Source organism: Panthera tigris, chromosome E1 (genome assembly GCF_018350195.1).
Source record: "Panthera tigris isolate Pti1 chromosome E1, P.tigris_Pti1_mat1.1, whole genome shotgun sequence".
In the NCBI taxonomy this organism is placed as follows: domain Eukaryota; kingdom Metazoa; phylum Chordata; class Mammalia; order Carnivora; family Felidae; genus Panthera; species Panthera tigris.
In genome coordinates this window covers 11,956,175-11,975,779 of record NC_056673.1, presented here as the reverse complement: position 1 = coordinate 11,975,779, position 19,605 = coordinate 11,956,175, and the positions used below count along the sequence as shown (strand labels likewise).

The 19,605-nt window shown below is 47.5% G+C and overlaps 1 protein-coding gene across 7 annotated transcripts in view; it reads right to left on the bottom strand.

Moving 5' to 3' along the window:
- Positions 1-19,605, bottom strand: part of FLCN (folliculin) — a 35,332-nt gene that overhangs the window by 5,391 nt on the left and 10,336 nt on the right. For 4 of the 7 annotated variants that reach the window (XM_042966322.1, XM_042966320.1, XM_042966321.1 and 1 more), the window contains exons 4-13: positions 18,656-18,802; positions 17,337-17,558; positions 15,754-15,914; positions 13,725-13,816; positions 11,917-12,107; positions 10,313-10,426; positions 9,380-9,503; positions 8,231-8,362; positions 8,022-8,127; positions 6,022-7,351 (exon numbers count right to left, since the gene is read on the bottom strand). In XM_042966322.1, the coding sequence (XP_042822256.1) occupies positions 7,150-7,351; positions 8,022-8,127; positions 8,231-8,362; positions 9,380-9,503; positions 10,313-10,426; positions 11,917-12,107; positions 13,725-13,816; positions 15,754-15,914; positions 17,337-17,558; positions 18,656-18,802 (1,491 nt within the window). In that variant the 3' untranslated portion in view covers positions 6,022-7,149. Of the gene's footprint in view, positions 1-6,021; positions 7,352-8,021; positions 8,128-8,230; positions 8,363-9,379; positions 9,504-10,312; positions 10,427-11,916; positions 12,108-13,724; positions 13,817-15,753; positions 15,915-17,336; positions 17,559-18,655; positions 18,803-19,605 lie in introns of those variants that run through there. The other 3 variants (XR_006211115.1, XR_006211114.1, XM_042966323.1) reach the window with 2 other exon arrangements.

The following is a 19,605-nucleotide window of genomic DNA, read 5'->3' as shown; positions in this document are numbered from 1 at the left end:
AGTCTTCAAGAGCTGCACATTCTCAGGTGAAAAAGGCCACAACTGCCCATAAAAACCAATCAATATATGGCCCTACCTGCCCATTCTTGTCAATAAAAGCTTCACTGTATGTTGGAAATTTAGATCACACATTCCCATAAAATGAAACCTGACACTGACGTTGGGTTCTACCCGCCAAGGGAAGTCGGTCAGTAGCCTGGCAGACAACTGGCAAAATCCTCTTTAGAACATGAGAGCAAGGTTTCCAGAGAATGTCATTCCCCAGAAAAAGAGAAACATCTGTACCCAAAGATAAGGGGCACAGTGGGAAGTCATCTTTCCCCCCAACACTTACCCTTTACCCGTGTGAGCCTGGAGTTTCCTCCCAGTCTGAGAAGATGACCAAGACCTACAGCTGCCAGTTTAAGGGTTCCAGGTCACCTGGGTATGCTTCCCACCATCTTCCTTTCAAACGGATTTGTCTTTAAATATTTTTAATGGACTGGGGCGCCTGGGTGGCGCAGTCGGTTAAGCGTCCGACTTCAGCCAGGTCACGATCTCGCGGTCTGTGAGTTCGAGCCCCGCGTCAGGCTCTGGGCTGATGGCTCGGAGCCTGGAGCCTGTTTCCGATTCTGTGTCTCCCTCTCTCTCTGTCCCTCCCCCGTTCATGCTCTGTCTCTCTCTGTCCCAAAAATAAATAAAAAACGTTGAAAAAAAATTTAAATATTTTTAATGGACGAACTATTCCCCAAAGTTGAACAAAATGTTAAGCACACATCTGTCTTTGGAATAAATGAGTGTTACCTTGTCTCCATGATCAACTCCAAACACTAACTTTGAGAAGACCATCCAAAATCACTAAAGCAGCTTAAACTTCCATACCAAAGAGAATTGGCCACTCACTGGTGTCATTGGTTTTCTTTTTTAATTGTGTTAAAATGCACATAACATAAAATTTACCATCTCAACTATTTTTACGTGTACAGTTCAGTGGTATTAAAGATATTCACACTGATGGAGCACATGCTGGCTCAGTTGAGAGCATGCGACTCTTGATCTTGGGTTTTGAGTTTGAACCCCATGTTGTATGTAGAGATTACTTAAAAATAAAATCTTAAGGGGCGCCTGGGTGGCTCAGTTGGTTAAGCACCCAACTCTTGGTTTTGGCTCAGGTCATGATAGCATGGTTCGTGAGTTTGAGCCCCGTGTGGGACGCTGTGCTGACAGCATGGAACCTGCTGGGATTCTCTCTCTCCCCGCTCCCCCACCCGCCACTCCCTCTCTCCTCTCTGCCTCTCTGCCTCTCTGCCACCCCTGGCAGCCATCATTCTACTTTCTGTCTCTATGATTTTGACTACTCTAAGTATGATCTATAATTGGAATCATAGAGGGTCTTTTTGTGATTTATTTATTGCATTTAGCATAATGTCCTTAAGGTTCATCCATGTTGTAGCATATTACAGGATTTTCTTCCTTTTTAAGGCCAAATAATATTCCATTGTATGGATATGCTGCATTTTGCTTATCCATTCATCAGTCGATGGACAGTTCAACTGCTTCCATGTTTCAGCTGTTACAAATAATGCTGCTATGAAGATGGGTCACAAATATCTCTTCAACACCCTGCTTTCCAATCTTTTGGGTATATACCCATAAGTGGAATTGCTGGGTCATATGGTAATTCTATTTTTAATTTTTTGAGGAATCTCCACACTGTTTTCTACAATGGCTGAGCCATTTTATATTCCCTCCAACAATGCTCAAGTGTTCCAATTTTCCCACACCCTCCCCAACACTTGTTTCCTGTCCCCACCACTCCCTCCCCCCCCGCCCAGAGTAACCACCTTCATATATCTTCTTCAGTAGAATGCCTATCCAAGTCGTTTGCCCATTTTCTGAATTGGGTTGTTTCATTGTTAAATTTTAGGAGTTCTCTATATATTCTGGATATTAATCCCTTAGTATGATTTGCAAGTATTTTCTCCCATTCTGTGGCTTGCCTTTTTACTCTGTGGATAGTGTCTTTTGATGTAGAAAAGTTTTAAATTCTTATGAAGCCAATTTGTCTATTTTTTCTTTTGTTACCTGTACCTTTGGTGTCATATCCAAGAAATCACTGCCAAATTCAAAATCAAGAAGCTTTTGCCCTGTGTTTTCTTCTAAGAGTTTTGCCATCTTAACTCTTACATGTAGGTCCTGGTTTCATTTTGAGTTACTTTTTGGGGGTTAATTTCTATATATGGTGTTAGGTAAGGGCCTAATTTTGTTCTTTTGCATGTGGACATTCAGTTTCCCCAGAACCATTTGTTGAATAGACCGTGCTTTCCCCCATTGAATGGTCTTGGCACACTTGTCAAAAATGATTTGTTCATATTTGTGAGGATTTTTTCTCTGGGCTCTCTATTCTATTGCACTGGTCTATATGTCTGTCTTCATGCCAATACCACACTTTTTATTATGTATCTTCAAAGTAAGTTTTGAAATCAGAAAGTGTGAGTCCTCCAGATCTGTTCTTTTTCAGGATTGTTTAGGCCGTTTGGATGAGGTTCCATATGAATTTTTCGATGGGTTTTCCTATTTTTGCAAAAAATTATTTTTTGGGATTTTGATATTGGATTGCATTGGATCTGCAGATCGCTTTGGATAATATTGACATTTTAACAATATTAAGTCTTCCAATCTGTGAACATAGGATGTGTTTCCATTTATTATTTTTTTTTTACGTTTTTTTTTTTTAATTTATTTTTGAGAGACAGAGAGAGAGCGTGAGCTAGTGAGGGGAGGTGGCAGAGAGAGAGGGAGACACAGAATCCGAAGCAGGCTCCAGGTTCTCAGCTGTTAGCACAGAGCCCGACGCAGGGCTCGAACTCATGAACGGGGAGATCATGACCTGAGCCGAAGTCAGATGCTCAACCGACTGAACCACCCAGGCATCCCTCTATTTATTTATGTCTACTTTAGTTTCTTTCAGCAATTGTTTTTTTTCCCCCAATTGTTTTGTAGTTTTCATTGTACAAGTTGTCACCTCCTTGGCTAATTCTTATTTTATTCTTTTTGATGTTATAAGTGAAATTGTTTTATAATTTCATTTTCAGATTGTTCATCATGTATAGAAATACAACTGTTTTGTGTTGATTTGTATTGTACAACTTTGCTGAATTCCTGTATTAGATCTAATGTCTTTTGTGTGGTGTCTTTAGGGTTTTCTATATATAAGGAGCATCTAATCTGCAAACAAATAATTTTACTACTTCCATTCCAATTTAGATGCCTTTTCTTTTTCTTGTTTAATTGCTCTGGCTAAAACTTCCAGTCCTGTGTTGAATAGAAGTGATGAAAGTGGCCAACCTTACCTTGGTCCTGATCTTCGAGGAAAACCTTTGTCTTTCACAACTGAGTACTATGTTTGCCACGGGTTTTTCATATATGACTTTTATTATATATATCTAGTTATAATAATTATATATTTTTATATTGATTACATATTATATTTTTATCATGAAAGAGTGTTGAATTTTGTCAAATGCTTTTTCTGCATTGAGATGACATGTGGTTTTTCCCTTTCCTTTTACTAACATGGTATATTACACTGATAGTCTTATGTTGGACCATCCTTGCATCCCAGAAATAAATCCCATTTGGCCATGATGTATGGACCTTTTACTATGCTACTTGTTAGTATCTTGTTGAGGATTTTTGCATCAATGCTTATAAGGGATATTGGTCTGTAGTTTTCTTTATAGTGTCTTTTCTGGCTTTAGTATCAGGATTATGCTGGCTCATGGAATGTGTTAGGAAGTGTTCTTTCCTCTTCTTTTTTTTTTTTTTTGAAAGTTAGTTATTTCAATGTCTGGTAGAAGTCACTAGTAAAGCCATTGACTTCAGGAGTTTTCTTTCTTGGGAGATTTTTTTTTTAATATTTTTTTATGTTTATTTTTATTTTTTGAGAGAGTGAGAGAGAGGGGGAGCACAAGTGGGGGAGGGGCAGAGAGGGAGACACAGAATCAGAAGCAGGCTCCAGGCTCTGAGCTGTCAGCACAGAGCCCAATGTGGGGCGTGAACCCATGGAATGAGAGATCACGACCTGAGCCAAAGTGGGATGCTCAATCAACTGAGCCACCCAGGCACCCTAGTACTAACTTTTACATTATTAGGTGTGCTTAAGTCATGCAGGAAACAGAGTACAGTTACATACCATTGCTACAATATTAGCTTTTATAATTGCTCATGATCTACCTTTATTGAGACCTTTATTTCTCCATATGGCTTTGAGGTATTGATGGTGTCTTTCACTTCACCTTGCAGAACTCCTGTGGGCATTTCTTGTAGGGCAGTTCTAGTGATCACAAACTGCCTCCTCTTTTATCCGGGAATGTCTTGATTTCTCCCCCACTTTTGGACAGTTTTTCTGGATAGGACTATTGGTTGACAGGGGGGTTTGTTTGAGCACTTTGACTATATTGGCCCACTGTCTTCTGGCCTCCAACGTTTCTGATGAGAAATCTGTATACATTCTCATTGAAGATCCCCATATGTGATGATTTGCTTCTCTCTTGCTGCTTTCAAGATCTGCTCTTTGTCTTTTGGAAGTTTGATTAGAATGTGTCTCAGTGTGGCTCTGGGTTCATCTTACTTGGGAGATTCTGAGCTTCTTATATATTTATGTTCCTATCTTTCACCAAATTTGGTTAGTTTTTAGCCATTCTTTTATTTAATTTAATTTTTTTTTTATTTTATTTTAGAGGGAGAACATGCAAGCAGAGGTGGGGGGCAGGAGAGAGAATCTCAAGCAGGCTCCATGCTCAGCTCAGAGACCAACACAGGACTCAATCCCACGACTCTTTGATCATGACCTGAGCCAAAATCAAAAGAGTTTGACGCTCAACTGACTGAGACACCCAGGTACTCCTAGCCATTCTTTGAATGTTCTCTGCCCCTTTGCCTTCTGGGACTCCCACAATGTGCAGGTTGATCCTTTTGATAGTGTCCATAGTTCTCTTAGGTTCTGTCCACTTTTCTTCAATTTTTCTCTGTTCCTTAGCCTCACTGATGTCCACTGTTCTATCTTCAAGTTCATGGATTCTTTCTTCTGCCTGCTCAAGTTGGCCTTGGAGGCACTCTCGTGAATTCTTCATTGCAGTTGTAGTTTTCAGCTCTGGAACTCTGTTTTTTTTAGGTTTTCTGTTTCTTTATAGTTCCATTTTGCTCATACATTTTTTTGGCTTTCTTCACATCTTCCTTTAGTTGAGCATCTTGAGAATTGTTTTAAAGACTTTGTTTAGTATATCCGCCATTAAAAGTCTTTCCCAGGGACCAATTCTGTTGTTTTCCTTTGGATGGGACATACTTTCCTATTTATTTGTATGCTTTGTGATTTTTGGTTGAACACTGGACATTTAAATCTAATCATGTGATAAGTGAAAATCAGATATTTCCCTCTTCCCCAAGGTTTGCTGCTTTTTGTCTTCTATTTCTATCACTGTAAGCTCTTTGCCAAGGATCAGACTGAGGTATAAACTTCTACTTTTCTCAGGTCTTTCTGAGCCTTTCCTTGGGCATGCACAGTTTCTAATTTCCCCTGTGTATGCAGTTGTTTCTAAACATCCTATTTTATCGTCTGGTTCCTGAAAGGGGAAACACACACACAAACTGAAGCGGGGGCATGGGCATCAGACCATTAAGTCCTCTGGCAGCCAGAGGGGGAGGGGCTTGCAACAGTGAGGGGAGGTGCAAACAATGGCTGCCAGGCTCTTTGCACCTGTGATCTGAAGCAGCAATGAGTGATCAGAGCACAGATTCTCCAAGGTTGTAGTTTAGGATCCTTTTTACTCACCATAGCTCCCCTATGGTGTGTGCAGGCTGCTCCAGGAACACCTGCACACCTATGTGGCTAGGGTTGGGGGATGGTAGTGCTTCTGTGCTATGAGCTGAAATTGATCAAAACTGACCACAATGTCCAGTCTTCTAGAATTTGCAAGACTTTAACAGACTCCAGAGTTCCAAAATGGTTCTATCAACACAGGTTTGATTTTAGCCATGATATTTTCTGTGACTGATCCCAAGAAAATTCTAGGTATCAAACCAACAAAACCACGTAGTCGACAGTTTAAAAAAATACATCTTTATTGTGTTTCAATGTTCTTGCACGATAGATACCTAGTCATATAAACTTAGTCTCCATGTTAAATATAAATTAAGCAAAGAACTATAAACAAATCAGCAAAACTGCTGGAAAATCCCTCCAAGCCATGAATCCTTATTAAAGGTGCACACTGGCATGAGAAAATGTTCTTAAATCACCATATTCTGAAAATTGTTACCTGCTGCCAAATGTAAATGTTTAAAGAAGCAATCAATAAAGGGCAAAGTGATACGGGAGAGAACTGTGGTGGGTTCCTCAACTCCACATCCAGTGAGTCAGGCAAGACAAATGGCTCCATCCAACATTTCAGCAAAGTATCATCTTTGTGTAAAAAAAAAGATCAGGGCCTGTCCTCAAGCTATAGGGAAATGCCAAAGCAACCACCCAAGAGCATGGCCAGAAGCCTTGGAAGTTACATGATTCCAGAACATGAACCCCAGAAGGCCCAAAGATGAGGAAAACATCCATTCCACCCAAAAGCCATTCCTAGAGCTCAAAACCAGATCACTAACAATGACAGGATCGGCACAGACCCTGAAAAGTCACAACTGTAGCAAAACATACACGAAGACATATAAAACCTGGAAAAGTCTTGGGTTTCAGAACAGAAAGGTTCAAACATTAACCTTAGGAGAGGTTTTTTACTGTGGCCAAAATACCCAAGTTGGGACTGGCCTCACGTGTTTTCCCTATAAATTCTGAGATCGAAATCCTTGAGAGACAGGAGATGCACATTGTCTTTGGTCATCTCTCACAGAGGTGCACACACACAGGGGACCTAGTGTCCCAAGTGTCTCTGTGCCCCCTTCAGAGCTGGAGCAATCCAACTGGCTTGTGGCATGGTACTGAAAACTACACCAGGCCCAAATCCCACAGAGAGGGCAAAGTTCAGCCCCAACAGTTTCCATTCCTTACCAGGAAACAGGAGTGGTCTGTGACTGCCCTCGGAGACCCATCTCTGAGCTCAGCGGCGAAGATGGCAATCGCCGCTTTTCAGGTGAACGTGGGCTCAGATTCCCACGGCGGGGTCAATTACGAGGCTCTGAGGCCGTGGGGCTGCGGACGGTGGACATGAGGTGCGATTTGTAGGTTTTGCTCAGACCCGTCATCCAGAACTTGAGCAGCTTGACATTGTCCTCCTCGGATGCTCCAAGGATACTGAGGAGCTTCTGCGTGTCTTCTTTGGGCCGACTGTCCACCTTGGTGAATTTAAAGAGGACCTTCACTTTGCTGAAGAAAATCAAACACAGAGCACTCAGACACCACAGCATAATCGCACCAGGGCTCTGGGCTGAGGCCGGACGGCTTCAGGACCAGCCAGAGCCCTGCAGACGCCTGCACACCCCAGGACCTCTTGCCTGCCCCGCACTTCCGCCCTGGGTCACATGGCTGGGGCCTCAGGATGGGGGAAAACGCACATTTTCTTTAAATTCATTAAAGGAGTTCAGTGCTCCCAAGCTTCATTATATTATTAAATCAGGACAAGGTCTAACTGAATTTGACAGAAAATTACTAAGGAAAAATTACTAACGGAATAACTAGTTAGCTTCAACGGAAAGGGAACATCTGTTATCTGGCTTTCAGATTTTTAAAGTTAATTAAGCAGCAAAAATAACTGCTTCTCTTGGAGGCACGTGTCACTCCCATGTCACAGAGGACCCGCGTGGGGACGAGGAGCGCTGACCCTGCTCGAGGCCACCCAGCTAACAGACTAAATGGCGAAGATGCTATCTGAACCTACGCTGTGAACTCCTATTCTAGCCCATTTCTCACGGAGGCCACGGCTTCTTCTTCTTCTGGAAACAGCTTCTGGCTCTCGCCAGCAGAATATAACTGCCGCTGGCTGCCAGCCCGCCCCCGGGGAAAGCCAACTCTGGGGGCCGACAGGGCGTGTGCTCACTTCATCCACTCCTCCTTGAGGCAGACGAGGCACTGGTCCACCACACCCACAGACAGATTCTGGTTGCTCAAAGCAGCTTCCATCTTGTTCAGGATGGTGGGGCCAACTGGGAACAAGGGCGGGGCCGTCAGCATGATGGGGAGCGAGAGGCAGCCTCACCCTCCTTCCCGCTCCCCCTGCAAAAGGAAGCCCTGCTCAGCAGCGCCCACCTCGGTCCGCGGCCACGGGACTTCCACTGGTCACCACGAACTCATACTTGCTGAGGGACTGGTCATCCTCGCACCCGACCGGGTGGAGGCTGGAGCGAGGGGCTGTGTGGGCCTCCACGACCACAGCAAATTCTGCAGCGACACAAAACGCACCGCTCGGGGAGCCTGCCTCCCGCCGCCACTCCGAGTCATCTCGGATCACAGAGCGGAAACACCTCCCCGGACTAACGCTTGGGCATCTAAAGCCTTTTCTGGTGTACTTGTGAATACAGGTTAAGGATTAACTCTTGCCTCAGCGAACGCATTATGTTACAGTCACTCCTGATTACGTACCTCAGTTCAGCTAACGCTAAACAGCCTTGTGGCAGGGTCCCGCTGTTAGCCCCATTTTATGACAGGGGAACAAAGCGGTTTGGCTCAAGGTCACACAGTTAGTAGTGGTGAAGAAATTCAAGCCCATCTCTGACACCAGGAACCCGTGTTCCAAAAACAGGTGCCGTCCGAGGGACTCAGGACCCAGCCCGGGTGCTGACCGCAGCGGCAGCTCAGGACTGCTGGGCGCCAGAAGCTCCGCCCGTCAACCTCCTGGCCACCTTGCATCGGTGTGCTCGGGTGCTCAGAGAAGCCCCTGGCTTGCCTGGGGAGGCTGGGATTTACACCCACGCCGACTGCTAAAGTGCCCAAACCAAAAGACGAGGACGCTGACTAGATTCTTGGCTCTGCCCGGAGGAGGCAGAGGGAACCTGCCAGCACTGAGGGAGGAGCCGGGCTGAGCAAGCCCCACTGTACTCAAGAACGTCAAGGATGGATTTAAGGCACGTAAAAGAGTCGTCGTCTCCGGAATCCTGTTGGCATCACCAACTCAGCACAATGGCATGACGAGAGCCTGGCAGCCATCTGTGCCGTGCCCACCCCCAGGACTATATCCTGCCCTCCACCGAGAACACATCCAGACAAGCCACCCTCACTCTGAGGCCGCCTTGTCCAACCCTCACCCGCTTCACGGACAGAAAATTGACGCCCAGAGCCGCCGGGAAAGCTGCTCCTCCTGCTTCGAGCCAGCAGCATCCTCACGTCCACGGCGGAGACCCACTTCTGCTCGTGTGCCCTAAGGCGCAGGGACTCGGGTCAGACGGGAAAGGTACGCACCTGAGGACAGCACGTGGGAGGGGATCTGCACGTGGGGGCTGAGCCCCAGGAAGTTGCACCGGTAGGCCTCCTCATACTGGTCGCTGTAAGGGATGATGCGGACGCAGCCCACCGGCAGCATAGTCTAGAGAGGACCCAGTGACTCAGGCTGACACCAGCTGGAATGTCCCCCGCCACTGCCTGTCTCCATCACCCACGCCCCAAGCGCCCTCTGCAGCTCAGTGCAAAGCCTCTCTCCTCCCAGAAGGCACTCCTGGTCACACAGCCCCACTGGGGTGTCTCCCACACGGCCCCGACTCCTATTCCGGCAATCAGTCATACAGGACTGATGCTACCTCTTGCTTTGCGGCATTAATCTATCGATCTTCGGTTTCTGTCTCTTCCCTCGTCCCACAAAAAGATTTTAAGCTTTCTGACAGATTGTGTCACATTCATCTTGTGCCCTCAAAGGCCTAGCAAGACGTGAGGCATGCACCAGGTTTCTGATGACTTGAATATCATCAGAGTCAGACCTACGCCTTGGCGCCCTCTGCGCCTCTGGGGCGCAGACAGCACGGTAGACCCGCATCCCATCTGACTCACTGGGAATGTCCTGTGCCCAGGAACGTGTGGTGACCCGGACCTGCCTCTCTGGCAGCTGAGAACCATGCCCGTGACTTCTTGGAGGGATTTGGGGATGGGGTGTAAGGTAGTCAGTTATCAATCTATCAGACTCCTAGCACAGACTCCTTCCACTGGAAAGAACGACCATTGATGGCTGCCATTTTTTTACACAGTGGAGAAAACAACACATATCTTAGATTCAGGCACAAACCTTTACACTGAGCCATTAATGCCTCTTAACATTCACACCCGAAGTCAGGATTTAAAAAAAAAACCCACTAGACAAATCCGGTCCTGCTACAAAATACTTAAGAGAAAAAATCCTCTTACCCGAAGAACTTCAAAAGCTGACTGGACAAGGTCTGCGTCTCTGCTTTTCCAGATCACTTGATTCCCCATGAGAACATGCCAGGCCAACATGCGAAAAGACGGGGCACCCAGGACCTGAAAGATATAGTTCAGGGTTTTCTCTGTGAATTTTCTCCCATGCACCTCAAGTTATTTGTGTGCTCTCTGTACAGGGAAGGGAGATGGGCCAAGAGAGAAGAGCTGGTAACTAGCCTGCAGCCGGGAAGATGCAGCAGGAAGTCTCTGGATTTGCACCTGAAAGCCTAACCGCAAAGCCCTTGCACACTTTGAGATCTTTTCTCCAATTTTATTTTTAAACTCTTGAGGCAGAGAATTGCAACATTCACTTTCTCTCTCTATATACGCTATTTTGCTGAACCATTTGAAAGTAAGGGACAGGCAGCATGACACTTGAGCACCCAGAAAGGACAGGGCTCTCCGACACAACCCAGTACACACCACACCCAGAAGCCCCATATGCATGTGCCACCAACCCAGTATCTGGATCCCCAAACCTCTAACAATATCCTCTATAGCTGCTATTCTTTCAATCCAGGATTCACTTAAGGATCACGACTGTTTTACTTATTCTGCTATCTTTATCCTACTTTAGCCAGAACAGTCCCTCTCTCCACCCGACTTTTTATAACTTCCCTGATACTGGCATTTTAGGAGAATTCAGTCTGTTATCCTATGGCTTATGAGCATGGCTTTAAAAAATAAAAAGGGAGGCTAGAAATACTAGAGATTTTAGAAGACTCTTATAGCTTCAAAAAACACTCCCACTTCCCATGGAATTTAAGATTCATTCCAACGTTAAACTACATGAGCAATCGACAAGGATGATTTTAGCCAAATACATGGTTTTGATGGGTGACTGTTCCTCATCCAGCCCCACAGAGCATCTGCCATTAAATCAGTCCTTACTCCATTTTCCAAAACAGAAATATCTTTTGATAAAACTCACGCTCACTGTAAAAATAGCCACAGAAAAGTATAAAAAGGGACTGTCCTTAAAATCTTGTGACCTCTTACTCCTGTATGACCCAATATAACCATGGTCAATAGTGCTGCGTGAGACTCCGTCTCTGCTATCGCATATAAACACACCTACCACCCTGCACAATACACCGCTTGCTCTCTTCTTTGTGTTTAATGACATCCCATCATTTGGATGCAATTCCTTTGGTTGGACATCTGGGTTCTTTCCAATTTCTTGTAAGAAGGGCCATCATTTCTACTTTACAAAGTGTCTAGGCTGCAGGCAAATCAATAGTGATGTTCGCTTCCTTTAAAAGGTTCCAGAATGACAAGATGAGAGAACCGTGAGAAGCCAACCATGCAGGTATTTCTTTAAAACAGACACGCACATTATCACTAAAAGGGGAGCACACATCCCGTGGCTAAGAAACCCCAGACGGCCGCTGCCGTCTTCAGCCAGCCATCAAGGATTTTTTTGGTTACTCCTAACTGACACTCCTGCCAGGTCTCGAACACGACGGGCCTGAAGGACAAAGCGTGCTGGATGAGGGGGCTGGGCTCTTCTCTAGAGCTTCTGAGCGGGGGTGTGCTCCTCTGTCGCCTACCTGCCTCATGTGCCGAAGGGACTTAAAGACAGACAGCTTTCGGGGCTGCCAGTTTCCACAGTCTGAGAGCAAGGAAGACTCTGCTGGGCATTTGGTCAGCTCCCGCCCTTCTGCACCGTCTGGCACGACAGGGGCTTTCTCCTCGTCTTCAGCCTCAGAGTTGTCCCAGCTTTCTGATTCCTCTTCTAAGTCTGCAAGGCGGACAACACAGACATTTATGAACATGCTGCCCCTGGATCCCTTCATTCCCTGGATGCAAAAGGGTCGTGTCCACTTTAGCACAAGGCATCTCCTGATTTCTGGTTTGGGCCAGCTTTCATACGTCTTGTTCTCGGAGCCCCGGGGTGAGCAGGGAGGGTTGGTCTGCTTGCTTATTTAGTTAGCTCAAAGCCTCACGTTGCATTAGGAAGCAGGCACCTGCAAGACTAGGAGCTGCTCACGGTCATGGAAAAATGCAACGCTGAGCAAGCTGACAGCTCATTCACTGAACACTTCCCCAGGCAGGTGTTATGCTGGGGGTGGCCACACGCTATTCCTCTTCATCCTCCCAAGTGTCCCGAGGTCAGTGCTATTCTCATCTTACAGATAAAGAAATACTTGTTATTTCCATTAATCTGTGTGACAACTGTCACAAATGAGGACATCTTCATTCCGTGTTCCGAGTGAGACCTGCAGGGAAGAGGCCTGATCTGTGCACACAGAACACGACAGGAGCAGAGCCAGGATCTGGCCCCAGTTCTGTCCAAATCCAAGTGCGTGCTCGGAGCTGAACTGCAGTCCAAGACATGACAGAGAGCCCTGCGTGCCCGCATGTCTAGCCTTCCTACGAGCTCGGATGGACTTGCTCGGCTCTCTGTGTAAATACTCTCACCAACAGACTACCCTTGCCATCTTCACCAGCCTCGAAATTTCTAATTTCTAATCAGAGTAGCAAATGGTCCTGGGCCCGACTTGATCCACGAGGACACGAAGGCGGACGGCAACGGCTTTGTTTTTCAGAGCTTGCCCTGCTCCCGCTGATACTCCACCCTCTTCTCCCACTCAGGAAAGAAGCATGTCAGAATCGAAGTGCGTGCGAAGTCACCTGACTAGGAAGAACCGGCTCCGATTCATTAAGGTCCATCACACGCAACCTGAAGCACGTCAAGTGTTACTGGTAACACATCACACACGACATACATCACAAGTCTGGTTTACCCAACCCCGAAGCTGAGGCCGTGGACCTAGATCACCAAGAATCAAATCACCTCCGAGGGAAAAGCACGGCCGGGATTGAGACCAGAGGTTCCTGTGCTGGTGCACAGAACACCAGAATCACCTGGGGAGTTACTTAAAACCCCCAGGACCCTGAGCCCCAGATCTGGTCACGAACTTGGGGAGGACTGCCCAGACATTGGAAAGGCTTGGGAACCATCCTTGACAGAAACCTTGGGTCCAGCTGACACGTAACATTTTATCATTAAAGAACAAAGAATGAGAGACTGTCTAGAGAGACCAAGCACCTGGATATTGTAAAACAGGGACAAGAAAACCTTTAATCGACCCGTCCTCTCCACCCTCGAACAACCCCAACTAGCAGATTTTCCCAACCTGCCCAGAGCAGTAGATTCTTTCACAGGACTGTCAAAAAGGAGACAGGAAATCACGATAAAAACACCCAAGAACAAAGGGCAAGCCCTTGCAGACGCTCCCCCCGGTTTCCCATCCTTGGGTCCCCTTCGTGAGGACGGACGAGGGCCTGGAGGCTGTGACGCGGCCCCCGCCAGCCACCACAGGCAAGGCCTCCAGCACGGGCTCTCCCGGCTCACCCGCAAGCTTCTCCATCTGGACCAGGGTGTCCTCCGTGGGGGCGCCCTCCAGGAGCTTCTCAGTCAGCCGGCTGCCGCACGCTTTCAGGAGCCTGGAGAACAAAGCACCATCTGTGAAGGGTTCTTGCCAGAAGAAAAACGGAACCTGAAGCCAGACAAGCCTTTTGATCTGGCTACTAGTTTATAAAAGATCACATTGCAGTTACATTGAGCCAAATCCAAAACAAGAATTCTGCAGGACAAGTGACCCAGGTCCTCCAACAAAAGGCACAGAGAACAATGTGCAAGTGGAGGGGTGACCCGACCCCACTTCAACGGTCAGTTCTGAGGCAAAACAGGAAAACTGAACATGGATTGGGCTGGATGATACGAAGGAATTTGTCAGTTTTGTTCGATAATGGCTCTATGTTTGAAATGATACAACTAAAACGTGCTTTAAGAAAAAACTCCGGGGGCGCCTGGGTGGTTCAGTCAGTTAAGCATCTGACTTCGGCTCAGGTCATGATCTCGCGGTCCGTGAGTTCGAGCCCCGCGTCAGGCCCTGTGCTGACAGCTCAGAGCCTGGAGCCTGTTTCAGATTCTGTGTCTCCCTCTCTCTGACCCTCCCCCATTCATGCTCTGTCTCTCCCTGTCTCAAAAAGAAATAAACGTTAAAAGAAAAACAATTAAAAAAAAAAAAAAAGAAAACACTCCGGAAAAAAGTGAGGAGACAGAAAAAGCAGTAAAATGTTGTAACTACTACAGCTGGATGATGAGGGTGTGCAGTTCATTAGACTATTTATTCTATTTTGGGTCTGTCTGAAAACCTCCCTAAATGACTGTACATTGGGTGGGGGAGACAGATACTTTCTCTTGACGTCACAGGTCCTCAGGGGCCACCTTAAAAGATCTTCCGTTCTAGGTGCCTCATCTGTACCTGGGCCTGATTTCGACGACGAGCCCCCACACCTGGGGCTGCTGCTGCACAAGAACAAGAGTTTGGGAGTTTTCGCGAGAACATCTTGCAATGGAAGGAACAGAAGCGATCTGAGGCCAGAGGCCAGACTATGGTGGTTTTCAAAGGCAATCCTTTCCTCCTGACTTGGCAGGTGTTAGCGAATGGCACACTCCTCACAAACAACAGGTGCTTGACGTGACCATGCCCTCAGCACCACCAGCTTGCCAGATGACTGCAGACCCAACCGATAAACTCCTGAGAACCTGAGCCAGAACCACTCAGCTAAGCCACTCCCGAATTCCTGATCCACAGAGCTGTGTGAGAGAAACGTTTATTGTTGTAGACAAAAAAGGGAGGTGATCACTGCTCTTGGTATGGGAGCATCATTTTAAACATATCACGGGGAGGGGCGTCTGGGTGGTTCAGCCAGTTAAGCATCCAACTCTTGGTTTTGGCTCAGGTCATGATCTCGAGGTTCATGAGTTTGAGCCCCGAGCAGGGCTCTGCACTGATAGTGTGGAGTCTGCTTGACATTCTCTGTCTCTGCCCCTCCCCTGCTCATGCTCTCTCTCTCTCTCTCTTAAACATTAATTAAAAAACTAAATAAATAGGGGCGCCTGGGCTCAGTCGATTAAGCATCCGACTTCAGCTCAGGTCATGATCCCACGGTTCATGGGTTTGAGTCCCATGTTGGGCTCTGTGCTGACAGCTTGGAGCCTGGAGCCTGCATCAGATTCTGTGTCTCCCTCTCTGCCCCTCCCCCGCTCACTCTTTGTCTCTCAAAAATAAACACTGAAAAAGAAATTTTTTTTAAATAATAAACCAACAGACCACAGGGAAGTGAGTGCCACCTAAGTAAATCTTCCACACGCTCAGGGGAAGATGCCTGGAGGGAAAGGAGGACTGTAGCCCAGGTCGGTGCCTGCCAACAAGTACACAGCAGAGAGGCACTGAGGGGAACTCATCCAACAACCTTTCTCCCCAGATTCATGCATAACCCAACCACTATATGGGTTATGTGACTGTACCCATGACTGTACCCGTGACTGTACCCATTCTAACTGGTGCTAAAAGACCTGAAAATCTCCTTACCAAGCAAAGGAGGTGTGCAGGCACGCCCACAAGTTGTCATCGCTTGTCAAGGAGGTCAGCGAACGAGCGGCATTACCATTCCTTTGGTGCAGGAATGGCGTAAAGGCCGTGTTCATCCTCTGGGCACGCTGTGGGCATCCGAACTGCTCTGCTTCAAATACCTGAAATGCAAAGGGAAGAGTTAGTCTTTTTTTTTTTTTTTTTAACGTTTATTTATTTTTGAGACAGAGAGAGACAGAGCATGAACGGGGGTGGGTCAGAGAGAGGGAGACACAGAATCTGAAACAGGCTCCAGGCTCTGAGCCGTCAGCACAGAGCCCGACGCGGGGCTCGAACCCACGGACAGTGAGATCGTGACCTGAGCCGAAGTAGGACGCTTAGCCGACTGAGCCACCCAGGCGCCCCTTTAATGTTTACTTTTGAGAGAGAGATAGAATGTGAGTGGGGGAGAGGCAAAGACAGAGGGAGACACGAAATCTGAAGCAGGCTCCAGGCCCCGAGCTGTCAGCACAGAGCCCGACACAGGGCTCGAACTCACAGTCTGTGAGATCATGACCTGAGCCAAAGTCGGACGCTGATCCGAATGAGCCACCCACACGCCCTGGGAAGAGGTAGCCTGTTAACCAAACCAAACCAGCCAAGAAACCCAGAGCCAGCTCATTCACAGCCAACATCCTGGATCCTGCTCCTGAAAACTCAGTCCCCCTCTGAAGGGCACAGAAAGTGCCGCCAGCCTAACAATTCCAAACGGGATGGTTTTGCTTTGCATCTTGATTAGAAGCCACCCAAGGAAGAGGAATGGGGTAAGTGACCTCCTGTCCCTCTCCCACAACCCGCTCATTAGGCACTTGACAGTACTCGGGTGGCACGTGTGGGGGTGGTCATCAGTGTTGCTCTGCAAGTATTTCCAGTCCCAGGCCCACGGAGGCTTCCACGGAGGGACCCGGTGTGGGGTGGGGGTGGGGTGGGGTGGGGGGGGAATCATGCCCAGTTCTGGCAATGACGGAGAGAGACAAGGCCCTCCAGCACCATCTACCCCTCCAGCAGAGAAACGAGCAACATTCCCCTTTGGCTGCGGTCCACCTGCTGGGCTGACTGCAGTAAGCAGATCCCACTTCCCTGCCATGGACACAGAACATGAACAAAAACCAAACTGTGGCTTTGAGCCACCGAGGTCCGGGGGCTGTCTGTTACCACAGCATGACCCAGCCTATCCTGAGAGACGTGATGCCACAGCTAGAGGCCTACGCTGGTGGTGGGTCTACAACACGATTAATGGACAGGCTTCGGAAATGAAGGTCAGAGGAAGCACAGGCACCAGGGAGACACCAGGGCATTCGACCGCAGTAAAGAAGCCAGAGCTGGAGGAGAACTGGGACAACAGCGGACTCCAGAGAGCCCAGTAAAGCAAGCAGGACTGACGGTGAGGCTCATCACCAGCCCTGAGTCTGAAGGCAGAAGATTCAGACAGAGCAACAGCCACCAAGACCTAGAGGTCATAAATCCACCCGTGCTCTGACCCCCCCCCCCCCGTCGGCGTGAAGTTCCTCCCCCACTGCCACCCACTCTTTCTGTGGGGTCACCTTGAGTGCTTTGCCCTGAAGTTCGTCAATGATCCCTCGGATCTTTCCAAGCAGGAAGGGCCAGGAGTTGATGAGGTAAATCCGGTCCATCATGATGGCGATGATGCTGTACCAGCGCTGGAAGCCCCGGGCCAGGCTGTCTTTGATGAAGAAAGTGTGGCTGAACACGAAACCATGCTGCTCATCTCCAAAGAAGATGGGGCCTTCACGGCCAGGGCAGACCTGTGAAAATCAGCAGTCATTCCAGGACACAGTCCTGTGCTGGCTTTAGTGACACAAAGTCAAATCCTCCTCCTCAGACTTATCTCTCTGGCCTAATTAACTAGCATCTGTCATAGGAAGAGTGGGAAAGGTGGGGGCCAAGACAGGAAAACTGCTTTCATCTGCTCCTGGGATCAAACTGTCTAAAGATCACGTTCGTTATCATGGATTGCAAGGGCAAGTAGGTTCAGGACTTTTTTCTACCTTGAGCCATAAATAACTCCTATTCAAATACTGTAAATACTCCAGACTCAAATTTCCAACTGTCACTCATCTGGAATATACTGGGGAAGGTCAAAATAGTCATCGTAGGGTCCATTCAATGAAATCTGCATACTTCATTTATAGGAGAAAAGTTAGGTCTCCCTCATGACATACTCACTCTTACTTTATACACAATTCTATCTGGCACAACCATCTGCTTCTAGCAGATTAGCCAACAGGAAATCAAAAAGAGGGAACGAGCTGAAGGTAGGCACACAGCAACCATCAAGTGAAAACAGAGAGAGGCGCTCAGTGTGTCTGCTCAAGTCAGTATGGAAAAGGGAAATTTTACAACTGGGATTATGAATTCGTGACAGATACAAACATAGACTAAGAACTTGAAATCAAAAGACGTGAACTAAGACTTGAAATCAAAACAGCAGCGGGGTATAGTTAAGGAACAAACTGATTTACCCTTCAGCAGGTTCTAAGAGCACACGGTGACCACTAAGGCTTGTAATGATGACAGAGACAATAAAAAAGTGATATCTGATATGGTAAATGAAATATCCTAGAAATACTTAATATCTTAGAAATATATTCACCAAGAGTGAACAGATAACAGAAGTCTGGTGCTTGAAATTATAAGCTAGCAACCATTTAGAAAACTGGGGTCCAACCCAACCTATTCTGGCGTTCTAGAGACCTGGGGCTGCTCTGTGCTCCTACTCACTGATCCACGTCCTCTTCAGGGCAGGACTCTGTCTTCCTCACTGTAACCAGTACTGAACTTGTTCGGGGCACCTTAGATGTGTGTGATATCCCCAGAGTGCCCCCTGAGTCATGGTGCTCACCTCACAGCTCAAGCTCCGCACACAGGCCTGGCGAACAATGCTGAAGAGCTGGGGGTGGTTGGGGTGCTGGTGACTGACATATTTAATCGAGGTCTCTTTATCATGGCTGATATACCCAGGATGGCCTGCAGCAAGTGACCGGCAGCCCTGCCCCCCCGAAGGAAAAGAGAACCAATTAGGAAGCAGGTAACAAACTTTCTTGTGCACATGGGAACAAAAGACTCCATCTATTTTCATATAAAAATAGCTGGCTTCTAGAGTACTTATCTGAAGATCTCAAATGTTTCCTGAACAGGAAAACCAGGACAGAGAGATCACAAAGATCATCAAGAGTGTGAATAAGAGGTCTAATCTGAGCACTTACATAGCAGGTATTATGAACAGCTCTGCATACATTATCTCATATAATCCAAAGCGCAGCCCTATGGGATAATTACGGTGAGAATCCCCATTTTACTGAAGGCAAAGCTGAGGCTTGGGGCTGCAAAGTGGCTCACATACTATGTGCCAGCCTCTGTCCTTGGTCCTGACATAGCCACTTAGTGAGGGCCTCAGGAGGTTGCCAGACTTCCAAGCTGCTGCAGCAGCCTGAGAACACAAGCTCAGATCGTGTGCTGTGGAGCAGATCGACTGGTGGCCCCAGCTGCTGGCCCTCCGGAGCCACCACCACCTTGGTGCCGAGATCATGCATCCCGGAGGCTCTCCCCACCCTGAGTCTGCACAAGAGGGTATGGAGGCAAGCCCCTCCCGTGAGATGCGGGACATGGCAATTCCAGCTCAAGGACTCTGTCTGCCCAGCCCTCCTCTTTCCTTCCTTCTCCTTCACAGCTGTCAGACTTGTTCACAGCAGCGAGGCTCTCCCCACCTTCTGCTTCCTCACGGGTGTTTCCAGCAATAAACACAGCAATCCTGGGCATGCTACCTGCTTCGCAGTGGAACCAAGCTCATGC